General features: G+C 45.6%; 1 protein-coding gene and 1 long non-coding RNA gene across 2 annotated transcripts in view; one reads left to right on the forward strand and one right to left on the reverse strand.

Annotated features, from left to right (window-relative positions):
- LOC149372722 (uncharacterized) overlaps positions 1-23,650 on the forward strand; it is a 273,432-nt gene that overhangs the window by 90,997 nt on the left and 158,785 nt on the right. The gene's annotated exons all lie outside the window — the stretch shown is intronic.
- Positions 471-23,650, reverse strand: part of LOC149372727 (alpha-tocopherol transfer protein-like) — a 40,023-nt gene continuing 16,843 nt past the window's right edge. The window contains exons 2-6 of the mRNA XM_089568125.1: positions 19,222-19,374; positions 17,231-17,482; positions 12,818-13,011; positions 2,962-3,072; positions 471-659 (exon numbers count right to left, since the gene is read on the reverse strand). Coding sequence (XP_089424251.1) covers positions 471-659; positions 2,962-3,072; positions 12,818-13,011; positions 17,231-17,482; positions 19,222-19,360 — 885 coding nt within the window. The 5' untranslated portion in view covers positions 19,361-19,374. The remainder of the gene's footprint in view (positions 660-2,961; positions 3,073-12,817; positions 13,012-17,230; positions 17,483-19,221; positions 19,375-23,650) is intronic.

Below are 23,650 nucleotides of genomic sequence, written 5' to 3' on the forward strand. Positions count from 1 at the left end.
GTACGAAACCAACTACACTGAAGGAGAATGGCACCGTATTGTTGGAATGGCCTCCGCGTGCAGTACATGATGCCTCGAGTTTGTAATCACAACGGTCAACCTGTCTGCATACACTTGCTGCGGTTACGCACCAAGCTTCACCACCACGCACCACAAAGTTTGTTGAGGCAGTAAACGGTGAAATTTCTTCTACAAAAACTCACAGAGGGCAACAATTTGGCCGCGCTGAATTCACACTTCAGGCCGATGATACCTAGACAGGCGAAATTACAACATTTCGTTAAGTGGGCATGATGTCTGTCTTTAACAAATGATGCCCATAGTCTCGTCGTTATCTTCTACCTTTCAGCGTACACTCGTTGCAGGGGCGTTGAGAACTCAAGCAGGATACACCACGGAGTCAGTGCGGGACCCTTTCAAAATTAATGCACAATTTATAGCATGTCAGAATGGTTACCACGATGGTCAGCCTACAGATGGCTTATTTCGTCGCCTAGCGATGTCTGTAGGAACTCATGGAACCATTTCTCTTCGCTTTTCAGCTTCCTCTCCATCTCGTCGTAGTCGTAGCTCTCGAGCGTGCCCCCGTGCTCCTTTGGGATGAGGTCATCCGGTACGAGGCCTTTCAGCTTGCTCAAGTCGTAGCCAAAAAAGTGAACCTGAAAGCCGCACGCACGAATTGAGTGAGCAGTTGTCGTATGCTTAATAAACAACTATCTAACACCGCCGATAGGAGCCCGTGCACCATTATAGTGAGGTTATAAAGTTTCCTTTCCTCAATAGTTGCCGGCATGAGCGTAAAGTTAAAATGCACTGACGGCTGAGGGATTGGTTGCGCCAATTCAGTTACATTTGTCGACAGGGATTGATCGTTTCTCTGCGGAGCTGAAGAATCGGAGGAAGGGCGCATTATCATGAAGCTGCTTGGTATTCAGAGGCATTGCCTGTGAGCAGCATCGGCATCATACGCCATGAGTCAGGCGATTAGACCTGGAGAGATCTGCTCCACCTTGCCTTCTGCAATACCTCCCTGCCTATCGCAAACTGTCGTTCCCTTGCATGATTCTTGAACATTACAGCAGTTTTAGATCACATCGATTTTTCGTCCCACCCTTCTCCATTGAATAATTGAGTTATGCTCTCGTAGACACCACTCTTACTCCCAAGTGCACGAACTGTTCCCGTAACAGCATTTGCTTACATATGAACACGACAAATAAATTATTCACCATGCTTCGAGGTGGAAGAATATCACAGTTAATTAAAAGACTAACGCATAAAACTAGGACAAAGACAGAGAAGGAGACAGGACGAGCACTAAACATCAACTGAAGGTTTACTAGAGCAAACAGGCACTTAAAAACACTTCAGTGGCACATGTGCACACTGGGTTACAAAGAGCTGAAACTAATCAAGAAGTGGCAAACTGTTTCGAAGATACATGGTTTCTTTCCTGGTCAGGGCAAGTGACGTCGTGCTGACACACTTGTCACCTTCCCTGTTAATGTGATAAGCCTCACAAATCCCACGACCTAACCTTGTGCATCCCCTACCAAGCACACACGTGGCATCAAACGCCGGCACGCCGGCAAGAATATCACACAAAAAGAAGGGCCATTCCTCAGCGCTAAAACCGGCAAATTCAATCCCGCTTACAGTGAACGTGACAGTCGCGTGGATTTCATTTGTCGTATCCGAAGTTCGCAGTAAGGGGACTTAAAAGTTCGTTATGCGTGCCGGCTTCCACGAAGGAAACTATATCACGGATATTAATGTCGGCGTCATGATCCGCACCTCAAGGAGTCATCCCAGGTGAAATCATGTTCTACCAGATGTGCATCAGCAATAAGTTCTTACAAATCCACAAGTGTTTTCAGGATGTTCAGTAGTGTCTTTCTTCGTTTCTTTGGCCATAAACCATGCTTTACGAAAGAAATTCTCTATGGACTCCGCCGTCAGCGCCATCCACATGGCCTTAATAATAATTTCCACAGCGGCGAACTATGATATCCGAACCGGAACATCGCCATCAATTGCTATTAGCCTGCGCTGTATTATAGCGCCGATGCTAGGACATCTTGAGTGCGTGAATGACAGCCATGTCCGGTGTCTGTACCTTGCGCTATTTATTGGGTGGCGGGAAGAGTATTGTCACCACAACCAGAGAAGGCAGCTCATGGTGCGTCGCACAGTTTTAAATTGCGAGCAGGAACTACCATTTCTTTTGATATATGTCATCGCGCAACTCAACGAACGACTAAAATTTTGCATCGCCCTTATTAAACTAAGGAACGCTCCTCGAATAACAACAAAAGATGACGCATTATGCACGCCTTTATGTTCGTCCTGTAGCAAACGGAAAGCGTATCTCGCAAATTATCACAGTTTGCTTGACTTTTCGATTACAACGCTCAGCCGCCGGTCGCAGCCATTCATCCTCGTGCATGCAAGCACGGTAACGCGAAAGTTATCGGTGCCTTCCATCTGCGGCAGTGTCACCTTTCAAGGCATTCGTTTTTGACGGCACCGTTTGGTAAAACTGACGGCAGTGGCTCACCTTTTTTTTATTGCATTTCTAGGTCCTCACAATTTTCTGAGGGCCTATGTCACGAGGTCTCGGAGAAGCTCTTGAATCTTGGACCTTACGGTGTACCCGGGTTTTTATATTCCGGTGTCGAATTTAGGATGCCTCTTCGTTCATTCTCAGTTAAACCGTCTCGCTTATTCGCTGTATCGGAGACGCATTCCCATTTCTCTCATGCTTATGGGACAGTATCACCGCCCTCGTACGTAATTAGCGAGCATTCGCTATAACTGCGGCTGTTATAAATGGGCTTGACAGTATATCTAACGAGGCTGTAGCTGGCGTTCATCGGATAAATATGAAACGAACTAAATATTATAATTATGATAATAGTATTATAACGAAATAGTATTGTGAAAATTTTCTCGAATTCTTACCCTTCGATATAGCTTAGGTTTCAGGAATGGCTTGGCAACAGCAAATAATAAATCAAATATTGCACTGTTGTTTACAATATAGAGTCCTTTGATCCGTAAGGGGCAGCAGTCCTAAAAGAAAGAAGAAAAAGCGAGTGTAAACAAACTGCTGATCGTCGACACGTGTTGCTACTTTGAGTTCAACAAACAGAGCTTAATTATAAGCCTTGCGGCGACTTCATCACTACCGAAAATTTTAGCATGTCGAAGCGTACAGTAGAGAGAAGTGACGCATAGCTTCATTGTGTGCCTTGAATTTCTTTTCCCAGGGGGCAGTTTGTCATGCATGCAGAATGAGAGCTGCGGGCTTGGGCCGCCGCGGTGGCTCAGTGGTTATGGTGCTCGGCTGCTGACCCGAAAGACGCGAGTTTCTGTAAAACCATGGTGCTCATTGATGGACTTATTGAAAAGGTCCCAAAAGAAGCACGGAGATAAGTTGACAGAATGCGCAAACAGAGTGGTCCATTGTGAACCGGTCTCATGCGGCAAGCAGTTTGTGGGGCAGGATAGCTGCCGCGTTGAAGAAGGACTCACGGAGCACTCCAACAACGTGGAAGACGGCTACGCAAGATGGCCGATTTTTTTTCTAAAAAAAACAAACAAACGCGAATACCAGTTAACACGGTTAATTATTAAAACTCAGAAGATCGCAGCAAGAGGCAAGGGTTATGCCAGTAGGCCCTTGGCAGCAATTTTTCCAAAGGACGAACCTGCCTCAGTATAGCGTGTAGGTATTAAGAATTTTTGGGAAAGTATGTTTGTCGCCCCGCCGTGAAAATATAAATCGAGCCACTGCACCGAACAAAAGTTTGCTCTGTATTATCTCATTTATTTTGCCCCGTGATCGTGTACGGCGTACACTAGAAAACGTCAAGCGCTGCTCACGAACTGAATAACGAGCAACGACAATATAGGGACAACAAGTTCGTTCGGACAGTGATTAAGCAAGTCACTGTGAGTCATTGATTCGTGTCCTGGGAGTGAAGCAGGAATACGGGCATGTAAGTATGGGGTCTGCGAGTAGTACTTTTCCAATGCTGAATCAAATAGTAATAGTGAAGCTTTACTAAATTATGGAATCCAAATAATTTAGCTAATCGAGACATTTGGCATAGCGGCGACGTACTAGCGTACACCCATACTGGTTTACCGGACGCCGGCTTCGCAGGCACAGTGGTAGAGGCCTGGTGCGCCTGCTCAGCCGCCATTTTCGCTGGTACGTAACGCTATGCAGAAGGTTGCTAATAACTGAACAGGGGCGCTATGCTAAAGGCCCGAGTTTGCTGAAACTCGGAATCTTCCCGAGTTCTGGCGACGCCCTCAGATGAGTGAACTAATGGTAGCAAGACAAAATCCCACCCTCGTCACGCCTCCAGCCTCATTGGGTTATCTGGATATATTCCGTGCTTTATCATCACATCGGCGCCACCTCATGGGCTTCTTGGGCGGTCTACAAAGAATGGGTCACGTGAGCCAACCGCCGGTGCACTTTTCATTTGTGTGTCGCTCCACCAAGTGCATTGCGTGTGCATTTAGACAAACGAGGTTTGTTGAATTTTATAATGCACTTAGTACACCTTTATAAGCATTTTATAGTGTGCAAGATTTGGATTTAAAGCGCTTTAGAGTGATTCATGCATTATTAAATTTTGCTTTGTACCGCGAGGGAACGCTACCAACGCTACATCATGTGCAACTGTGAAGGCTACGGAAGTAGTCCGCAAAAAAATAAAAGGTGCATCACTCCGCGCTGTTCTGTGGCCCTGTGGTCTAACGCGTCGCTCCGGAAAGTCGACAGGCAATGGGAGTGCGTGGGTTCAAATCCCGCACGGTTAAATTTTTTTTTCGCACATTTTTTTTTTCATCGCAAGTTCAATTTCGCGTGACTTGAATGAGAAAACTCGTTTTGTTCAGAATCGCTTGAATATTATGCCGTGTTCTGAAATGAACAGCATGCATCTGTTCATTTAATGCATACCGCATACACCATACACCATGCATACACCACCTCGATATGGCCTGTTTTCCCGTGTTAAGTGTTAAATTTTGAACATAGTGTTGATTCCCACCCTGACAGAAAATAGTACTGCCTCAAGAGTCAGCTTGGCTCGATTTCCCTGCTCTCCTATTAAAAGAGCAGAAGCTGCTCAGGCAGGATTTTCATGCAGCCAGGTAAAAATAGTTCCAAGCTGTGGGCGCGTCAAGTAAGAATGCAGAAAAAGTTCTACAACGCTAGGAAAAAATATTTCGAAAGAGCAAACAATAAATGAGACACGACAATAAAAAATGCTCACCCCCAGTGTTTGCGAGAAATGGTTTATTCTGGAAACAGTCAGTGGCATGGATCACAGTGCATACAATTTCAAGTACACGTGCAGTGGATGTACACCAACACACAACCAGTCAAGTGCTCCAAAACTGAAAAAAAAAATGTGGAGCCATCAAACAACACTATTTGACAAAACCAAAACCTGACCAATGTACTAACATAGACGTGACTCGAAACAAATTCACCCTCAACTGAGCAAGAGCCAGCTTGAAATCATTCACACCTCCAAAAAATTAAGGACAAAACATACAGTACTGGCTACCTCAACACTGGCACTGCATAAAATGTCAAAACGACCAGAGATTGACAGTAATGCAAGACAGCACCAAACCAGGAATCCCTTTTCAGGACATGAAGATCAGACACCCATACATACCATTCCCAACCCTCACACACAAAATGAGGCCAATGCCTAAGGGTTTGTGAGTGTTCGATCATTTTGGACAGCATAACTGAATAAATTTCTGTTCAGTTAGTCGAACGAATCAAACAGTATATGTTCAAAATTATTTTAAATGAATCCAATTTGCTTTCAAATTTTCAGATACTTTCCGAATAATTGACACAACGCTTCATTAAGCTCCACCGTATTTTTCTGCAAATAATCTTTCAAAAACAGCACACATTGACGACGTGTACCAGTATACCTATTCTAATTGGAAAAAGTACTATCTGCACTCCCTTACAAATTCTACTTTCTTACAGGCACTATTAACATGACCACCTACACTACAAGTTACTGCCCGATTCAATTTGATGCAACGAATTGCAATGATGCAATTATCTGATGGAAATGTAACAATTTCCTCGGTAGATTGATCAACACACACACCCACATGCACACATATTTCACATTGCCACCCACACATGCACAAAGGTGATCACAGCAAGCCGATGAGTCCTCTCTCTTTCCTCGGTAGCATGTGTATTACACATCAATTCGAAATCAGACAAGTTCCTCGATGCCACTCAAGTCTTCATCACTGGAATCGATGCTCGACTCATCAGAGGAGGAGTTGCATCAGTCAGAAATGCTGAAGACAACCGGTTCAATTTCAGCGTCAACAATCATATCGCGTTGCCATGCTTCAGCCTCAGCTTGCTCCACATGAACACAACAGTTTTGCCAGTTTTCCTGGCTTACAGACGCCAGTGCTTCCGGCAGGAGCTTTTCCACTTCAGCCAAAGTGAAACATTTATTGCGACTTGCGGTTATGAATATTGCATAAGGATGCAATCTGCCAAGTGACACAAATGCTACCGTTTAAAAACTCATTAAAATGCATGCGTGAAATAGCTGGAAAAGTCCCTGCAGCTATTACGTGCGCAAACATGAGGTAAAACAAAAAAATATCTACACTGTGTGTAAAACTGCTCAGTTACTGATAAACGGAAGCGGTTTTTGAGGTTTAACGCCCCAAAGAAACTCAAGCGATGAGGCATGCCATGGTGAAGGGCTGCTATTAACTTCAACCATATGGGGTTCCTTAACATCCACTGACACTGCACAGTACACGGACCACTATCACTAATAAATGGGCGAACATTCCATTAACGGTGACATGCATGAAAGCAAAAACAGAGCATTCTTACAACCATTGTGTTCAATATATAATGTGCCTTCCTCGTGAAATAGTTGGCCTTCGCCAAGTCAGGGCTGGACTTCGAAGGAGCCTTTACGCCAATGTAGGTCCCGTCGACGCATCCCACGACGTCTGTGATGCCGCCGCGCAGAAGGAAACGCTCCTTAACATACGCACGCTCGGCCGCAGTCGTGGGGAAAGCGAGCCACCGCTTCTGCACAGCCGCGTCGATAAGCGCGTCGGAGACGTCCCTCACGCAGCGGCTCACAGTGCTTTGGTGGCGTCCAATAAAGCGGTCTGCGCCGACGCTCCCCTGGAAGCTCCCGATCGCGAACAACCGGAGGGCGCAGAGGACTTGCTCTTCGACCGAAAGCGAATGAGGCCCGGTACGCAATCTCCGCAGGCGTGGGTCGTCGCCTAACTCTTTACACAACCATCGTACCGATGTTTTGGAGAGGCGAAAATGTCGCTGAAATTCGTCCTCGGCCATGGCAGTAAACGGGTCCAGCCGGCCGTACTGACATTTGCCGTCAGAGGAAGCGATGAGCCAGGCTGCTGCTGCTGCCGCCATGACAGTCCCGAGATGAATTCGGGGCACTTCACCGTTCACGAGTTTAGCTCCGAGTTCACCTGTCAATCAAAACCATTGTACACGCCCCCGGCATGCCGTACATAAATTATAAGCGTACGCGCTATGGGTGGGCCACTCCCAACATCCCTGCCGGCTACAGGTATGCTGCGCGGCTGTGCTGATTGCTGACAGACATCGACGATGTTGACTATCGAAATATAACAGGCAAAACAGACGTCATCGCTGATTAATCTACGAAGGACACGCAACGTGGCGACAGCCGCCGATTTCTTCGCTCGCATACCAAGATTGCACAACACTCTGTTGCAACCACGTAAGACACAGCACAACGCTGACGGCGCGTCACACCTGTTTGCAAGGCGTCAAACACGGACCACGAACGACGAAATGGTGCTTGGAGCCCGTCCTACTCTAACAACATGGCATCACAGGTGTTTGGCTTGGCCGTGCTTTCATCGGTGATAAAGCTCAGCATCAATGTGTCAACCACATCCGGGATCGACAAACGGTCGCTGCTCTAGACCAAGTGCAATAAAGAGTTTGTTGGTAGGTTGGTTGGTTGGTATATGGGGTTTAACGTCCCAAAGCGACTAAGGCTATGAGAGACGCCGTAGTGAAGGGCTCCGGAAATTTCGACCACCTGGGGTTCTTTAACGTGCACTGACATCGCACAGTACACGGGCCTCTAGAATTTCTCCTCCAAAGAAATTCTAGCCGCCGCGGCCGGGATCGAACCCGCGTCTTTTGGGTCAGCAGCCGAGCACCGTAACTGCTGAGCCACCGCGGCGGCAATAAAGTGTTTGTAATTTACAGCACGCAAGCACTGCGTACTTCACAACCGTAACACCTTTCTCTGTTATAAGTCCGATTCCATCATTGCAAACAGGATCCCTCATCTGCCCGAACGATATTATTGCGATGTCACTGCGGTATACAACGGCGATCGACGTTAGTGACAAAACCAGTCCGCAAAACCTTGAAGTGCGCGCCTTAAACAAATACTATGCAGATACGCGCGCCACCACCTTCACAGCTTTTAGTCAGCGTCTGATGACATAGGATGAGTTGTGTCGCTGGGTAGCACGCTCTTCGCATCCGCAGTGCACTAAAGAGGCGTCACACACAACAGGCATACGCAATGAATCATTGAATACAGCCAAACAGCAATTTTTTTCCCACACCGCATCACAGCCGCTCGCACGGCCAATTTCTACCGCTGAGATTCGCCAAGAGCGTACTAAACGCAATGGTTGGCCAAAGCGGGGTGCGGCAGCGGCCGTAGCAGCGGAGAACTCCACCTGAGGTCACTGCAGAGAGCAGCAGTGACGCGGGGGGGTGCAATGCAGTTCAGTTTTTTGCTGTTGTGTATTATGCAAGCCAGAAGATGCATGACTGTTATATTTTGATATACGACACAATAAAATATATTATCGCAATGGCCGAAAAATAGGACAGATTTAGCGTGTAGTAGTTGCTCAGTCTTTCCAGTCGAAGGCAGCGCTATCGGCGGCGTGTCAGCGCAGGAGCTCTCGTTTTCGGCACGGTGGGCTGCCGCTCTAATTCGTATGCAAGCCACGCTGCAAGCAATAGCCTCACTATCGCCACTAGCGGCAGAAAGTGTCAAATCTTTGTTAATTTCTAAAAGCTATGCTTTTCAACAACGCTTCATTGGATTCAGATTTTAAAATAAATTTGGAAATGTGCAAAATGTTCATAATAATATCTGCTGCTTTTTAACGTATTCGAGAGAAGAGAAAGGGTTGATACAAGAGTGCCCCTAGTGCGCACTGTTCGTCTTCGTAAATGGAGAGACAGATAGAGCCTGAAAGAGAAGACACGCCTTTGACACGCCCGAAAAGGCGTGTCAAAAAGCTAGCGGCGAGTGTGCAGATAGATAGCAGAGAAGTCACGATTTCGCGATTGCTGACATGGCGCTGATAACTTCAGGTAGCGCTGCGGCCTGGTATTGCGCAGTGTATGGTGCTTGAAGTGTGTAACAGGCGCGCAGGGTGCGCTTGTATCGTCTTTACGAGGCTTTATCTCTACATTTTATTATCCGCTGCCTGCGCACGTTCCGCGCTATCTTCGTTCACTGACTGCCGTCATCGCAAACTCGGATGAAACTCGGGCGAGCGCCAAACTCGGGCCTTCCGGCATAGCGCCCCAGAATCCGATTCGATAGTGAACGCACCGAGTCGACTAAGAATCGACTACTGGTATGAATATTAGATTCGACCGGTGGGGTGGGACTGAAAAATATGCAGTGTTCACGGCGGCTCTCATGAAGTTGTATATATAGGTAATATAATACCCAACACTAGCCTACACAAGAGAGCCGAAACATAGTCAGTATACTAACGGGGTTTCTGAGTACAACTTCATCTACTTTTAACTGTTAAAGAAGAACGTCATGGCTCTTTCTTTGAATGTTGATGCAAGCAAAAGTGGCACATTTTGCAATGAACATTGGACTTCAACTATGTTCTTGTCGTTGATTCAATGTAGTGACGTCAGGACGGGAAAATATAATCCTCTTTTGGAAGTGAATGATGGTGTAGCCCGGCTTCAGAGATGCGCACCCAAGACAGTCTTGACGCCATTGTAGGTTGCTTGCGAAATCGATCGTTGGTAGTGACACCCGTATCTGATTTTTTTTTACCTTTTCTTGCTCATATAGGCTGTGATTTCGGAGAAAGTAGCCCCTTTGTATTTAGAGGGCGATTATCTGTCAATAAAGGCTGAATTGATTTTGTTTAATCTAAAAATACTGAAAAGCACAAATAGTGCGCATAGGAAAATTATCTTACTGATGACGTCACCGAATGTACTATTGTGTACACGTACATTGTATGTGTAATTTCACATGCATACAATTTGATATGCAGTCTTTTGCGCGGACAACACGTACCTGTAATTGGTTCAATAATTTTTTGGTGTGAAACGCCATTTATGCGAAGTTATGGAAAGCTGTAATCCTGTTCCTAAATAGCGATGAGCAATCCCGGCTCCGACGGCCGTGTTTCAATGGACGCAAAACACGAAAACCGCCTACGTGCTGTGCGATTTCAGCGCATGTTACCAGAATTCCAGGTATCTAAATCAATCCGAAGCCCTCCATTGCGGCGTACTGTCAGTGTCGAGTGAAACGCAAACAAGAGAACTAAAACGCTATAACTGCGAAACTGGAAGATAATACACTAGGGAGGCGCAATACTAGAGCGGTTGATTTAAGTATTTACTGCAAACGCCTGTATTTCCTCTCTGGCCGCTAATATTCGTTTACTGTTCGTGCTCGCATTTCAGTTTTTGTTCGTGTTTCGTTTGACGCTGGTGGTACCTCGTCAGGATGACGTAAAACCCACAATTTACAATTTACAACCCATTCAGCAAGCACTATTACCTCCTTTTCTACTGCATCATAGGCAAGATTTCCGCAATATTCCCAAACAGCTAATAAATAAATAAGAATAGCGCATACAATGTCCTGCAGAAAAGGTGGACTGACAGTTCTTTTCACTGCCAAAAATGATTTGAGACAAAACGAGTTATTTACCGATGTCTAGAAACGCTTCATCACTGCCCAATTTTACAGTTGCATATGTTATCATCTTCCGAATTTTAAAGAGACGAATTTATATGACATAAAACCGGAAAACGAAATGCGTTAAATAAGGAATACTTATTCAATGCAAAATACACGGAATGTGTTAACGCTCTCACGAGCACAAACTCTTGAAGAATGGTAATGAAAAGGATTTCTGCAGAATATCCGCGTTGTTCTGCACGAAAAAGCGCTTACATATGCAAGCAGCTCTTACTTGCTTGAACATAGCATGCGTCGTGTTGTTTTCTGAACAGTTATTCAGAAAGATGGAGTGGCAATCGACGCGAGAAAAGACGCATCATTACTTCAATTGGAACTACTTTGCTTTCACACAGCGCTTTGCTTTCACACCACTCACTTAAAACATGTCACGAAACTGCGTATAAAAACACTGCTAGCCAAAAAGAAACATTAGCAGTACATATAGGTATAAAAAGAGAGTAATGATTTCATGTTTACTAGTACGAGGGGGTACCCAAAAGAAACCGGACTTATTTTTGTTCGAACTTATTTGTTCACATTTTAAGCACAGACCTTCAATCTCCTTCAAAGTATTCCCCACTTGCAATGATACAATTGTCGAATCTTTCATTCCATTTTTCAAAACATTGTTTAAATTCATTTTTTATGATGCTTGGCAGTGCCTCCGTCGTTTTTTTCTCCACCTCAGCAACATCAGTGAAACGTTTTGCATTCACCTATTTTTTCATTCTAGGAAACAAAGCAAGTAGCACGGGGCAAGGTCGGGAGAGAATGAGGGTTGAGAAATAGGGGTCATGCCATTTTCGGTCCAAAATTGTCGTAGAGACAGGGCTGTGTGAGCAGGGGCATTGCCATGATGGAAAAACCAGTCACCCGACCGCCACAAATCTGGCCGCTTCCACCGCACACTGTTGCCCAGTCTTTTCAAAACATCCAAGTAGAAAGCCTCGCTAACTATCTGACCCTACGGAAGAAATTCTCAATGCACGACTCCTCTCACGTCGAAAAAAAAAATCAGCATTGTTTTGAGGTTTGGTTTCACCTGACGAGCTTTCTTGAGGCGAGGTGAATTTGTAGTTTTCCATTGGCATGATTGTTGCTTTGATTCGGGATTAGATTCAGGAACATTTGAGTTGTCCCCATAGCATCGTCCTTGTACGTCTTTCTTAATATTTCAAGAGTTTCCATTCAACTTTTTCCGAGCAAAAATCAGAATTTCACCGGCGCACGCTGTTCACGAAAATCAGCCATTGCAAAAACGACATTCACACAAAACAGTCGTCACTCTAAAACTCTGCCTAAACTAGTCTGACCTCCTTCAACGACGGCAGTCGGCTTACTGACTCTGGAATGTTCGTTCTATGCGCTCCTAGTGGCAAAATGCGGTACCACAGAAGCTTTGCCGACCAAAAAATTTAGTCCGGTTTCTTTTGGGTACCCCCTCGTACATATGAAGGGCTCCGTATATACCAGAACACTGAAAGAAATCAGCTTCAGGTCTCTAAGGTACCAAAAGCTCGTTGATGAAAGCGTTCTCTATCTCTCTGTGGAGCTGTTTGCGTCTGTAGCCCAATTACATCATAATAGTGCGAGCGTTTAGAGCGCTAAATAACTGTCATCATAAAGCATGACGATAGCCGTTCGCATTTGAACTTGGGCATCCATTAGCAAAAACTACCCATGGTGGCAGCATGCCGTCTTCTCTCCACGCGAGACTCAATACTCACTTGCACAAGCGTGGTGAACTTTCTGATGACAGAAGGCGTGAATTGAGTCAAATGATGTAGTCCTAGTCCCATGTGGTCAATTACGAGCACTATGCCCCTTATTTGGAACTCTTCCTTGTGAAGGAGATGCAGCACATGCAGTATGCCGACTCTGAACGCGTCGTTGAGTGTGCAGATGTCAGTGTTCCATTTGCCTAGAAAGAAAATGCTCATATTTAAGGAAGCTTTTTAAAACAAGCTCTTGCATGGAAGCCACAAATCTAAAATCAAGATTGAGTGCGCCGTTTTAAACGATGCATGTATTGCCTCACAAGGCACCACCGTGGGCTCTTTGTTTCACTAATATAGCGAATAATATAAAAGCGCTTTCATTAAAACATGCATGGATCTCCTACATTGATCTTCTAGATCCAGGTCATGTTTGTTCTACCGGAAATTGAGCTCTCACTAAACAACTATACAGCCGTTTGTAGCGTTATGCATTTACGCAAGAAGTCATTAAAGACTGCGCGAATTAGGTATTCAGTAGAACGGGTCCATCACTGGTCGTTGACAACACTACTGCTGACCGGGGCAGAACTTCACTGCCGAAGTACGAACTACAATGAATGGTCTTCGTGAAGAAGATGGCGATGATGTCGGCGGGAAAAAAGCCACAGACCAACGCAATGAACGGCGAAGCCATTGCATTGTGCGCAGATTTATTTCCACGCACCGAATACGAGGCCAGGTGCTTCCTGAATTCCTCCGTGCGCTCACCGCAAGACAAGCTCAACAGAACACACAAGTATAGGTGACTCGACGTAATATGCTGGACGTTAAATCCGGCAAGAAGGAAAAACAGACAAAAATAACCATAACAAAGCTGACTAACAACTGATTTTTTGGACTTAAAGAACCTCTCAGCTTCTATAGTATCTTTACAGAAATGACAGCCATTTATCTATTAAGCAAATAGTAGGGGTACAAACGCAAGCTCCGCGTATCTTGCGCATCACAAAAGCTGTGAAAATCTCCTTTGTACGCTTGTCACAACGGCGCTTGAAACCATCCACGCCATTATACATAAAAACAAGCAGAAGCCTTGCAATAAGTATCCAATAATACTCGTGACAAAATTTAACGAGTTCGCATGTCTTTCGTACCATATTGATGAAACACACAACGCGAACGAAAATAACAGATCACGGAGCCTGCACTGCACGTCGCCTGTTGTTTCTCACTCCGTCTTTCTTTAGGCTGTCTATATCTTCACTATGAACCATACTAACCCGCGCTTCTTTCTCTGCCTCTAAAGAGATCACTGACCGCAAGAGAACAGCAATTAGCAAATTACTGACAATACCCATACGTCCACGAACAAATGACATGCTTTACCGCGAATTTCTGGTTTCGACAGCCTGTCTGCGTAAGGCGCTGTCTGCATAAGGCGCAGAGCTTTTGAGTACAAACAATGGTACACATGATCAGCCTCAAATTGAAGAAATGAAAAAAGAGATGTGGAATGACATCACAAGAACACAAGCATATTAGCGCCTGGAAATGAAATATCGGTTAACACTTTTAAAGGACCGCAGCGGTGGCCTGGTGGTCTGAGCACCCGCCTCGCATGCGGGAGGTGCTGGGTTCGATCCCCAGTGCCACCGGGTACACACCGGTGATACAATGAGTACAAGCTTTCCCCTGCCTGGTGATCGGCTTCTTTAGGGCGAAATGCTTGGGAAATGGGTCTTTGACCCAACCTTGAGTAGGTTTGGTCACTCTTTGTTCTCTTCCATAGTCAGCTACGGATGTATGGTGTGGGCAACAAGAACAGCTGAAAATATTAATTCACAGTCTTACAAAAATGTATTATACGCATTGCATTTAAAGTGCCGTAATTCTTCCACACTGCGAGCCTTTTCCATCGACACAACGTTATTCCAATGAAATCCATGTATAACTATAGGCTGTGCTATAAATATAAACTCGCCATAATGAAAAATGATGACTCCTTACTTACACTTGCGGGGTTAGAGCAAAGCAGAACTGTGTATGATACCCGCGCAGCAGAGCTTTGGAATGTTAAGAAATGCCGCACAAACTATGGCAAACAAATGTAGCAGCATACCTTACCGACACTTCTGAAATAGTTGTACTGCCACAAGAATCTTGATGTCTCCAATATTTCTCTGAAAGAATTGCCCCAAATGTTCCTGTCGTTCTTTTTTTCTTGCCATTACCATTCTGAGTGCACCCGTCAATTTTGCTATCCTTTATTTTCTCCTCCCTGTGTTTGCCTTTATAGGCTCTTTGACCTAATGTAGCTCTTTTTTCCTTTACAAGCAGAATGTACTGCGTACTGAACGTACATGTGTCATTCTATGTACTGAACATACATGTTTTTTTTTTATTACATTTTGTTTGATGTCCTTTTCCGCCGCCGTCAATGCTGCACTGTAAGAGGAAGCCAGGACCTCTCAAGCTGTCTATACAGCTTTTTTCCTGGCTGTCCTCGCAACACCTAGTTGCGGAAAATAACCCTTCAAACCTTCAAGAAACAACCTTGTGCCATGGCGCACTTTGGCCACAGAAGCCCTTGTGCCTTGTGCCATCATCCTCATAACACTTTCAGAAGGCAGTCTTCGCACCTTCGAAGTAAAAATGGACCTTGCGCTAGTACTGAATAGTCCCTGGAAAGATCACATTTTGCTCTCCGTGTTTCAGTTGTCTTGTTCCTGTTTCATTCGTTGCTGACAGTACATTCCTGCTCTAACAGCTACGTTCATGCTCATGTTCATCTTGAAGATGGCAGGCATCACTCACATATGGAACTACTGCTCTCAGGAAGGTTTCCTTTATAGTCAGATATGTAGCTTCTACATGCTCCTGACGAAATTCATTCGAACCCCTTATAGTACCGCATTCACCAAGTTGCCCATGCCATTGGGAGAATACCCCGCTGTGGTCAGACGCGATATTTGCATCCGAGACTGTGATCGACTTGGTAATTAAGCTTTGTGGTAGTACATATCGTTTATTGCTAAGCGCATAACTAGGAATTCTCCTCTTGAAAAACCTTCAGTGAGGGGTAGCAAACGGACACAGATGGTTTGTGGAACAGATGGCCTGTGACCAACATAATGACAAATGGTCAGGTCTGAAATAAGGAGCAGTTCCACCGGCTGAAAAAAAAAAAAATCCTGAAGACTCCTTGTATATGTAGAAATAAAATTAGCACCCTGCTCGGAAAGCAACAGGCTATTATGCACTTAACGCATCACCTTAACAGAACTAGTATCGTGAAGTCTGGGCTTAAAATCTCAATGCAAGTAACGGGTCACGTGGTACTACCATCGTGAAGTGTCCAAAAATATTTTTTTTCTAAAAACCATGGCACTCTGGAACGCTGTACAACCAGAAGTACAATCAGAGCCCTGTCTGGAGCCGGATACGGGTCCGTATTGTTATAAAACAACCTTGCGAATAAGCAATGATGTTGAACGATCTGTGTCGTCAACGATCGGGAACATCCAATGTGTTCAGTTGTCAGTTATACCGCACTCTCTTCGTATAGAAGGCTGACATGCGAAGGCAGTCACTCTGGCGGAGTACTGAGCCTTCGACCTCAGAGTGCGGATCTGCTACAAGAGGATGCAAATTATAAGACAACAAAGAAAATCAATAACGTATGTAGGGCTGTGCCATGGTTCTCGCGCACAAATCAGCCTTTCTGTTAGAAAAAAAACTAGTTTTCCGCGGTGCAGTTACTCATCATAAAAGCCACTCATGCGCAACGTATAGCCCAACTTTCATTTCCCACGCGTCCATTTGTGTAGAATCAGCGGCCACCTATGCCCACCACACCTCCGCGCACGTAAGCCTACCTCAACAGCATTTATAAGTACACAGTAAGAAGTGGCACAGGTACGCACCTGGCAAGTCATGTGCGTAAGCACGGGGAACAAGATAAGTCCTGCAAAGCCCAATTGGATCTAACGACTGTGATCTTTTCACATCACGACCAGAAGACTAGGGAAATCATTGAAGCCTATCATATTGCTAACACAAAGGGCTGTGCCAGTGAGCCTTTAAATTTGCTGTCGGAGAAGGAACGAGCGTTTTTAGATAGTAACGGCTAATCTCTTTTTCTGTCTTGTTATTTTTGGTTCTTTATGTTTTCTGTGACCCCTATTTATTCCCAGCGTTGCTATAAACGTTTTTTGTTGCTAGTAAGCGCTTGTCGTGTGTGTTCTTTTCCTTTCGTCTCCGTCTTGTCGCGCTTTGAAACCCATCATGAATTTATAAGTACCTTGCGTACAAGAGGTGACAGTTCCATTAGCAGAAATGGTGTTCTTTCGGTAGTCTTTGCCGAAGACTAGGATAAACGTCCAGACATTTACATGCTTAGATGCTTGATAATTTTCATCTTACCTATTCTCAGCAATATGGCAGCTCTCCCTTGAGGGTCCGTCTCTGAAGAGACCGTCACAATTTGATGCTTACGGCAGACGGCGTCGAAAGGGATATTATGCAAACCCAGGTCTTCGAACATCTCCGGGTTGTCTTTCTGAGCTTCGAAAACACCCTTCACTCTCTTGAACGCGTCCAGGGTGTCGTACTTGCGAGCTCGCAGAAAAACGGTTAGGAAGGCTTCGTCCGTGCCACAGGGCAGCGAAGGTTCTCCTGGCCGTTCAGAGAGTGTGAGAAAGGCGTGTGTTACTTTTTGCACCAGTCCACACGCTCTCCGCTAAAAGAACATGCGAGGCCTGCCCGATGGGTATCCAAGAACATTGTGATGGCGCCGAAACAGTGTTCAAGTGTCACCTTTTACCGGCTTTCGTTGGCTTTCTCATTTAATAACGTTTACTTTAAGAGACGCCTTTCTCCTCTCCGTCCTGCACGCAAGGCATGCGTAACTCTTCCCTTCCAATTTTATTTGCTTGATCCGCATCCTACTTCTGCTATCTAGAATTAAAGGTGTTCTGCAGTGGGGATGTCGCATTCAAATTGGTAAAGCGTCTTTACTGGCGCCTGTGAATGAAGCGTTCCGTATTTGGTTTGCACGTTCACCAATTAGTCGCGTTGAAAAAAATTGGTGTCGTTTTCAGGGGCTATTTCACGAGTGGACAACGATAAAATATTTGCACAACAGATTGCAGGGCTGCCGCAGGTATCTTGTAATTTAGGCGTGTTGACACGGTGTTATAAGAGACTTTCCATGGCTATAGAAATGCCAAGAACATGGAGTGGGTGAAGTTGCAGTGAACAAAACTTGCCGATTTTGAAGAAGTAGAAGCCGACATGAACGTAAATGACGTCAATTGCTAAACTTCTGAAAGCAACGCAACGCATAGACCAACGCCTCCTGTATTATCAATGCCTGCCAGATCATCCGCTTTATAACGCGAGCAGAGCATCCGCCTCGTTCACCGGACATTCATGTTGTGGTCATTCCGCGTTCCGCGATTCGTCATTCAAGCTGCAGCGCCACACATCAGCCTCCGTGACGTGGCGCAGTCAAGCGGAACCCTAGGTGACCATCCTGCTCCGGTATAGGCGGCAAAATAGTGTGCGGGAATGGGTGGAAAATAAAGCCAGGAAAGATCTTGAATCGCCATTACTTGGCCGATATTACTGGCATTGACAATACACGAGGCGTTGCGTAATGTTACTCTTTAAATATGTTTCTTTTTATTTTTCACCAACGAGCAGGAAAAAAGTTTTATGTTGATAAGAGCATCAGTCCTTGGAAGTTTCTAATAAGCAGGAGTTTCTAACCACATAGCAGAGCTCAGACGATGGTTAATGGCTACGATTCCCCAAATAATGCGAGATTCTGGTACTGGGACTGGCCCACGTCTCTACGTCAGGAGCAGGCCCTGTAAAGTCTGAACTAGGTTATTATTAGAAAATAGCATAGCGCGTTCGCAAGACCGCCACAAATGAGGACACGCGACAAGTGCTAACTTCGAAAGTCAGCGCTTGTCCCGTCTGTCTGTCTTTTTTCTGTTATTTTTGCCTGTCATACGAATGCGCTATACTTTCTGAAACTGTGAACCATCTAGTCCGTCTGCAAGTTGTGTTAAACATCTATATGTGGTTACGCTGAAACGTTGTGTCTTTGTGCGGTTTATCATTTTTGCCATCGAAATGGGACTTTCCACTTCCTTTGGAAATTACGAGGAGAGCTTGGTTAGGGGTGAAGGCTCTCGAGGGAAGTGCTGTGTAGCGATTGAAATGCAATTTTTTTTTGTTGGCTACATTTTGCAAAAGCAAACGTGTACTTTCTGAAAAATACTGCGCAAACCTTCATAGCTATGCGATGCTTAATGAGAGTATTATTTGAGAGCAAGCTTATTCCACCAAGCGGCCGTCCGAATTCACTCGCAAAAACATGTCTTTATATGGTCGTTTAGTCTTACCTGCAATGAGTTCGCCTAGCTCCTTCAGAGTCTTCCGTCTTATGTCGTCCGTCTCTCCTAAGTCTTTGCGCGCAATTTCTCGCAGGCTGTCTGGCAAGCCATTGCTCGCGACTGTCGCCTCGCCATTCGCAGTGGTCATTGGAGCGGCACTCTCTGTTGGAAAAAAGCGTTTATGGCAATTTAACTACGGTACATTAAAAAAAAAAGTAATTCTCGAGAAAATTTCGCAGAATTCAAACTCTCTCAGTTGCATACGGAGTCATTGCGCGCCTACGCTACTATGAGTACCACTGGGAAACCTACACGTTTCTTACTTGTAAGCGAACAATTCTGACACCGCGGTGGCTCAGCGGTTATGGCGCTCGGCTGCTGACCCGAAAGACGCGGGTTCGATCCCGGCCGCGGCGGTCTAGTTTCGATGAAGGCGAAATTTTAGAGGTCCGTGTACTGTGCGATGTCAGTGCACGTTAAAGAACCCCAGGTGGTCGAAATTTCCGGAGCCCTTCACTACGGCGTCCCTTACAGCCTGAGTCCCTTTTTGACGTTAAACCCCAATAAACCAATAAACCAAACCAAGTCCGTCCAGTAGGGTTTGTAACATAGAGGAGGCTCTAACATTAACCGAGAGTTGAAAACGGAATCCCAACTTTTGTAGACCAACTGGAAGAACGAACGTCACCAACGACGCCAATGTGACTAAGCTGAAGAAGCGAGGTCTGCTACCGGCTTCGTGCTAATTATCTCTATAGTCGCACTCAACACGGGAGCAAGCTGATCGCAAAACGTTGGGACTTCGTTTCCAACCCTTGGTTGGAGCCAGAGTTCCATCTATACTACACACTGCTGTCAGGCTTTAGGTTCTTATTCGCCTCAGTCATAACAATTTACTCCTCGAATAATGAAATTCGCGAAGCTCACTGCTTCCCGCTACAGCGAAAATGTAATCGCAAAAATGCCACAGTTCACACTAAAACTTTCTGCGCTTGGGCCGAAGGAAACAACTGGCCGACGAGATAATGCTTGCAACACAATGCGAGCCTGGCAAAGGCACCCGTCCAGCAGTAGCGTTATCAAATAATGCATTATCTGATAACGTTATCATGCATTAGCTGATAAATTTAGAATAATGCTGTTTCATGTATTATTTGCTAATTTGCTTCTCTGCTGTAACCTTGTGAGTGATAAATTAACTTTTTATTTATTTGATGTTGTTGAGCCTAGCTGTTTCTTGTGTGCTTTGTATTGTACAAACAGTAATTAGTGCGTTTTTTCCTGCACATGTCATTGTTTTAAATCATGCTTTTGCCACCCTGCTAAAATCACTATGTCGTGATTGAGGTATCTACAAATAAATAAATAAATAATACGAGGTCTTCAAAAGGGACTTAAGGTTGACAAGTGATTCACATTCAAGAGCACAAGGCAGCCATTGTCATGATAACCCTCTATTACAATCACGATGTTGCAAACACGGTAATGCCTCTCGGTAGTGCAATGTGTGCGCCTAGTGCGACGGTAGCGTGTTCCAGTTTTTTCAACCAACGGCGTAAAGAAATCGTTCGGATTACTAGTTCAGCTTCGCTGTGGCACGGTTGTAAGGCGAAGGCGTTTCGCTGCTGAACGATATTGTTACACGCTGTATGTCGACAACTAAATGGAGGAGAGGAAAAGCGTAGAGAAGGAGGAAGTGAGTTTGCAACACTGTGATGAGCTGTCGGAACCCAGCGTTGTAAATAAACCCCACACCTCGTACTCAGTACGTTAGAGTTTTGGTGTAGGTCGCGGGCTGGCCCAACACGGATTGTGGACGGGGTCCTCAGTCCAGGACCCCAGTAGCTTCCACCGACGCGGTTTTCGCGACTGGAAGCATGACTGTGAGCTGCAGATTTCTGCTGGAAAACTCAACGAGGATATCGAAGAATGGCTGAGGAACTGCGAGCCGGTGAGCCCATGGGATTCCACTGTTTAGCTAGCCAGCGTTGTATTCTTTTTGGAAGCAACCACGCTGGTTTGGTTTGATAACGATGCACACTCAATCGCGACCTGGGTCCGGTTTACAGATGAAATCAAAAAGTGCTTTTGTGACGGATCTATCAAAAAGAAACGCCTGGAGCAAACCTTGCTTCAGCGGGCATAAGTGCCTGATTAGACTTGCACCACACAGTTAGATGAGATTGTAAGCAATGCAAGTAAGTGAACTAACGAATGTTGGAAGAAGATAAAGTTGGTCACCTGCTTAAAAAGATCGCTTAAGGTGTGGACACCTTCCTGATAAACAAAGAGAGTTTGAACTCCACCGCTCACGTCATAAGGCAGTGCAGAACGCTCGAAGCATCAAAACTATATCGTATACCATTCCGAGATAAGGGCGGCTGTCCAACGCCACCTCCGTCAAGATGCAGAAATAACGCCTCCTGTGTCTGCCCTATGTAGTTGAAAATCCCCGCCATCAGAAAGGGTGACCACGGATGTATGTCACTGAAGATGGAGTTTCGATGGCTGTTCAGGCTCAACGTACGCGGGAAACAGCAATGACGAAGGAGGAAAAACAGGCTGTGCGGACATCAGACTTAAGCGCTATCATATTCTCAGCACGTAATGTAATGAAGAAGGCCCTAAATTTTTCTTGTATAAAATAAATCTGCCCATTATGCGCTGGTACCCCAATTTATTGGAGCCGTGTTGGTGGCTTAGTGGTCATGGCCCTCGGCTGCTGGCCCGAAAGGCGCGGGTTCGATCCCGGCCGCGGCATTCGCATCTCGATTGAAGCGCAATGCTAGACGCCCGTGTAATTTGCGATGTAAGAGCACGTTAAAGAACTCCAGGTGGTTAAAATTATCCATAACTACAGCGCAAAAGACAGGACAGAGATGAAGAAGGGACACCACACAGCGCTGTATGGTGTCCCTTCTTCATCTCTGTCCTGTCGTTTGCGCTGTAGTTATGGATCGTCGAAAACACCAACTCGCCCAACAAATGCTTTTGTCAAACTTAAAATTATCCGGAGCCCTCCACTACGACTTCCTTCATAGCCTGAGTTGCTTTCGGACGTCAAACCACGTAAACCAAACCAAACCATTTAATCGGGGGTGAACCAATTATTAGCATTTGTTTGGCCATACTGGCTGTTTTAGCCATAATCAATGGCTTCGACATTGAAAAACTAAACTTCTTGCAACATAAGGAGCTCGGCGACATCCACATCTATTGCAGCGGGTTTGGATGTCGAGTATTTCTACCCACCACTGTACAGGTTTAACGCACGTTCCATGGGCGCTTTTTTCAACGGTCCTGAGGACTCTTAATCTTCAGTTCTTATTTCAAGGGAGCGCTGATGATGTCTCTTTTCGTCCGGTCAGTAAATGCCATTCTTCTTTGACGTATTTCGAGTAACATCAACTACAGCATGAAGTAAACGAAATGAGTTGAGCAAAAGTACTGTAAGTGAAAACAAAAAAAGGGGGGGGGGGCGGCATCAGCGCGAAAGGGCCGAGAAACTCCACTGTCAGAACGTTTTATACGGCGAGCACCTAAGATGCCACACTCCTTAGTTCCAGAACACTCCTTCCAACACGTGTATCTCAGAAACACAAATCCTTTCTTCACCGGTCGTTCATTGCCACTTCGGCGATGAAAAAGAATGTGTACATACCGTTCATCTCTGTGTCTGCGCCGCTGCTCGGCGTCGCCACTTGAAATTATAGTCCTCGTGTCACGTGAACAATATTCTGCTTTCTTAACAGTCGTAACGACGTTCGCTGCTTATTAGACGCTCTACAAAAGGTTCGTGCCGCTTAATCACGTGCTCTGAAGTCAGCCCCCCTGTTTTTACCCATCCGGTAAGCAGGCGGCTGATGTACGGTGTGACTGCGAGCAGCTTTACGGACCGAACATTGCAGGCTATCTGCGTACAGCCTCAAAGGCACAAAGAAAAACGCCTAGCTCTCACTGTGGCCTTCGAATCGGTCATTCGCTTCCTTCTCTCTGCAGCAGCGACGTCCGGTGTCTCGCATCAAAATACCACGTTTCCTTCTATAATAACGAAGAGCGCTTTCGCAACGCATGTGCTGCCTCCGTTCGGGCTTGGCACAGCTGTTTGGTACTTGGGGAGCTTAGCAGGCGAGCGTACATTTGATTTGACGAAGAAAAACAAATGTAGAATGCCGTACTAGGAGAGCTCTAAAATCATGGTAGCAAAATAACGAGGGTACGAGCGTTCTTCAAGGACTCTCGCAATATATGCGCACATCGACGCCAGCAGGTTTTCCGTAGTTTTTTCTTTATACTGCCAGCCGGCCCAAGTCTTTGCTCGTTTACTCCGCCTTCCCACGATTTCATTACTCTCCCAAAGCACGGCTGCGACAAACTTATTTCATGCTCAGGGGCGCATGCATGGTTTTTTATTTTACTTGAGTGTGGAGCTGTACGA

Source organism: Amblyomma mixtum, chromosome 1 (genome assembly GCF_055824585.1).
Source record: "Amblyomma mixtum isolate Tamu chromosome 1, ASM5582458v1, whole genome shotgun sequence".
Classification (NCBI taxonomy): domain Eukaryota; kingdom Metazoa; phylum Arthropoda; class Arachnida; order Ixodida; family Ixodidae; genus Amblyomma; species Amblyomma mixtum.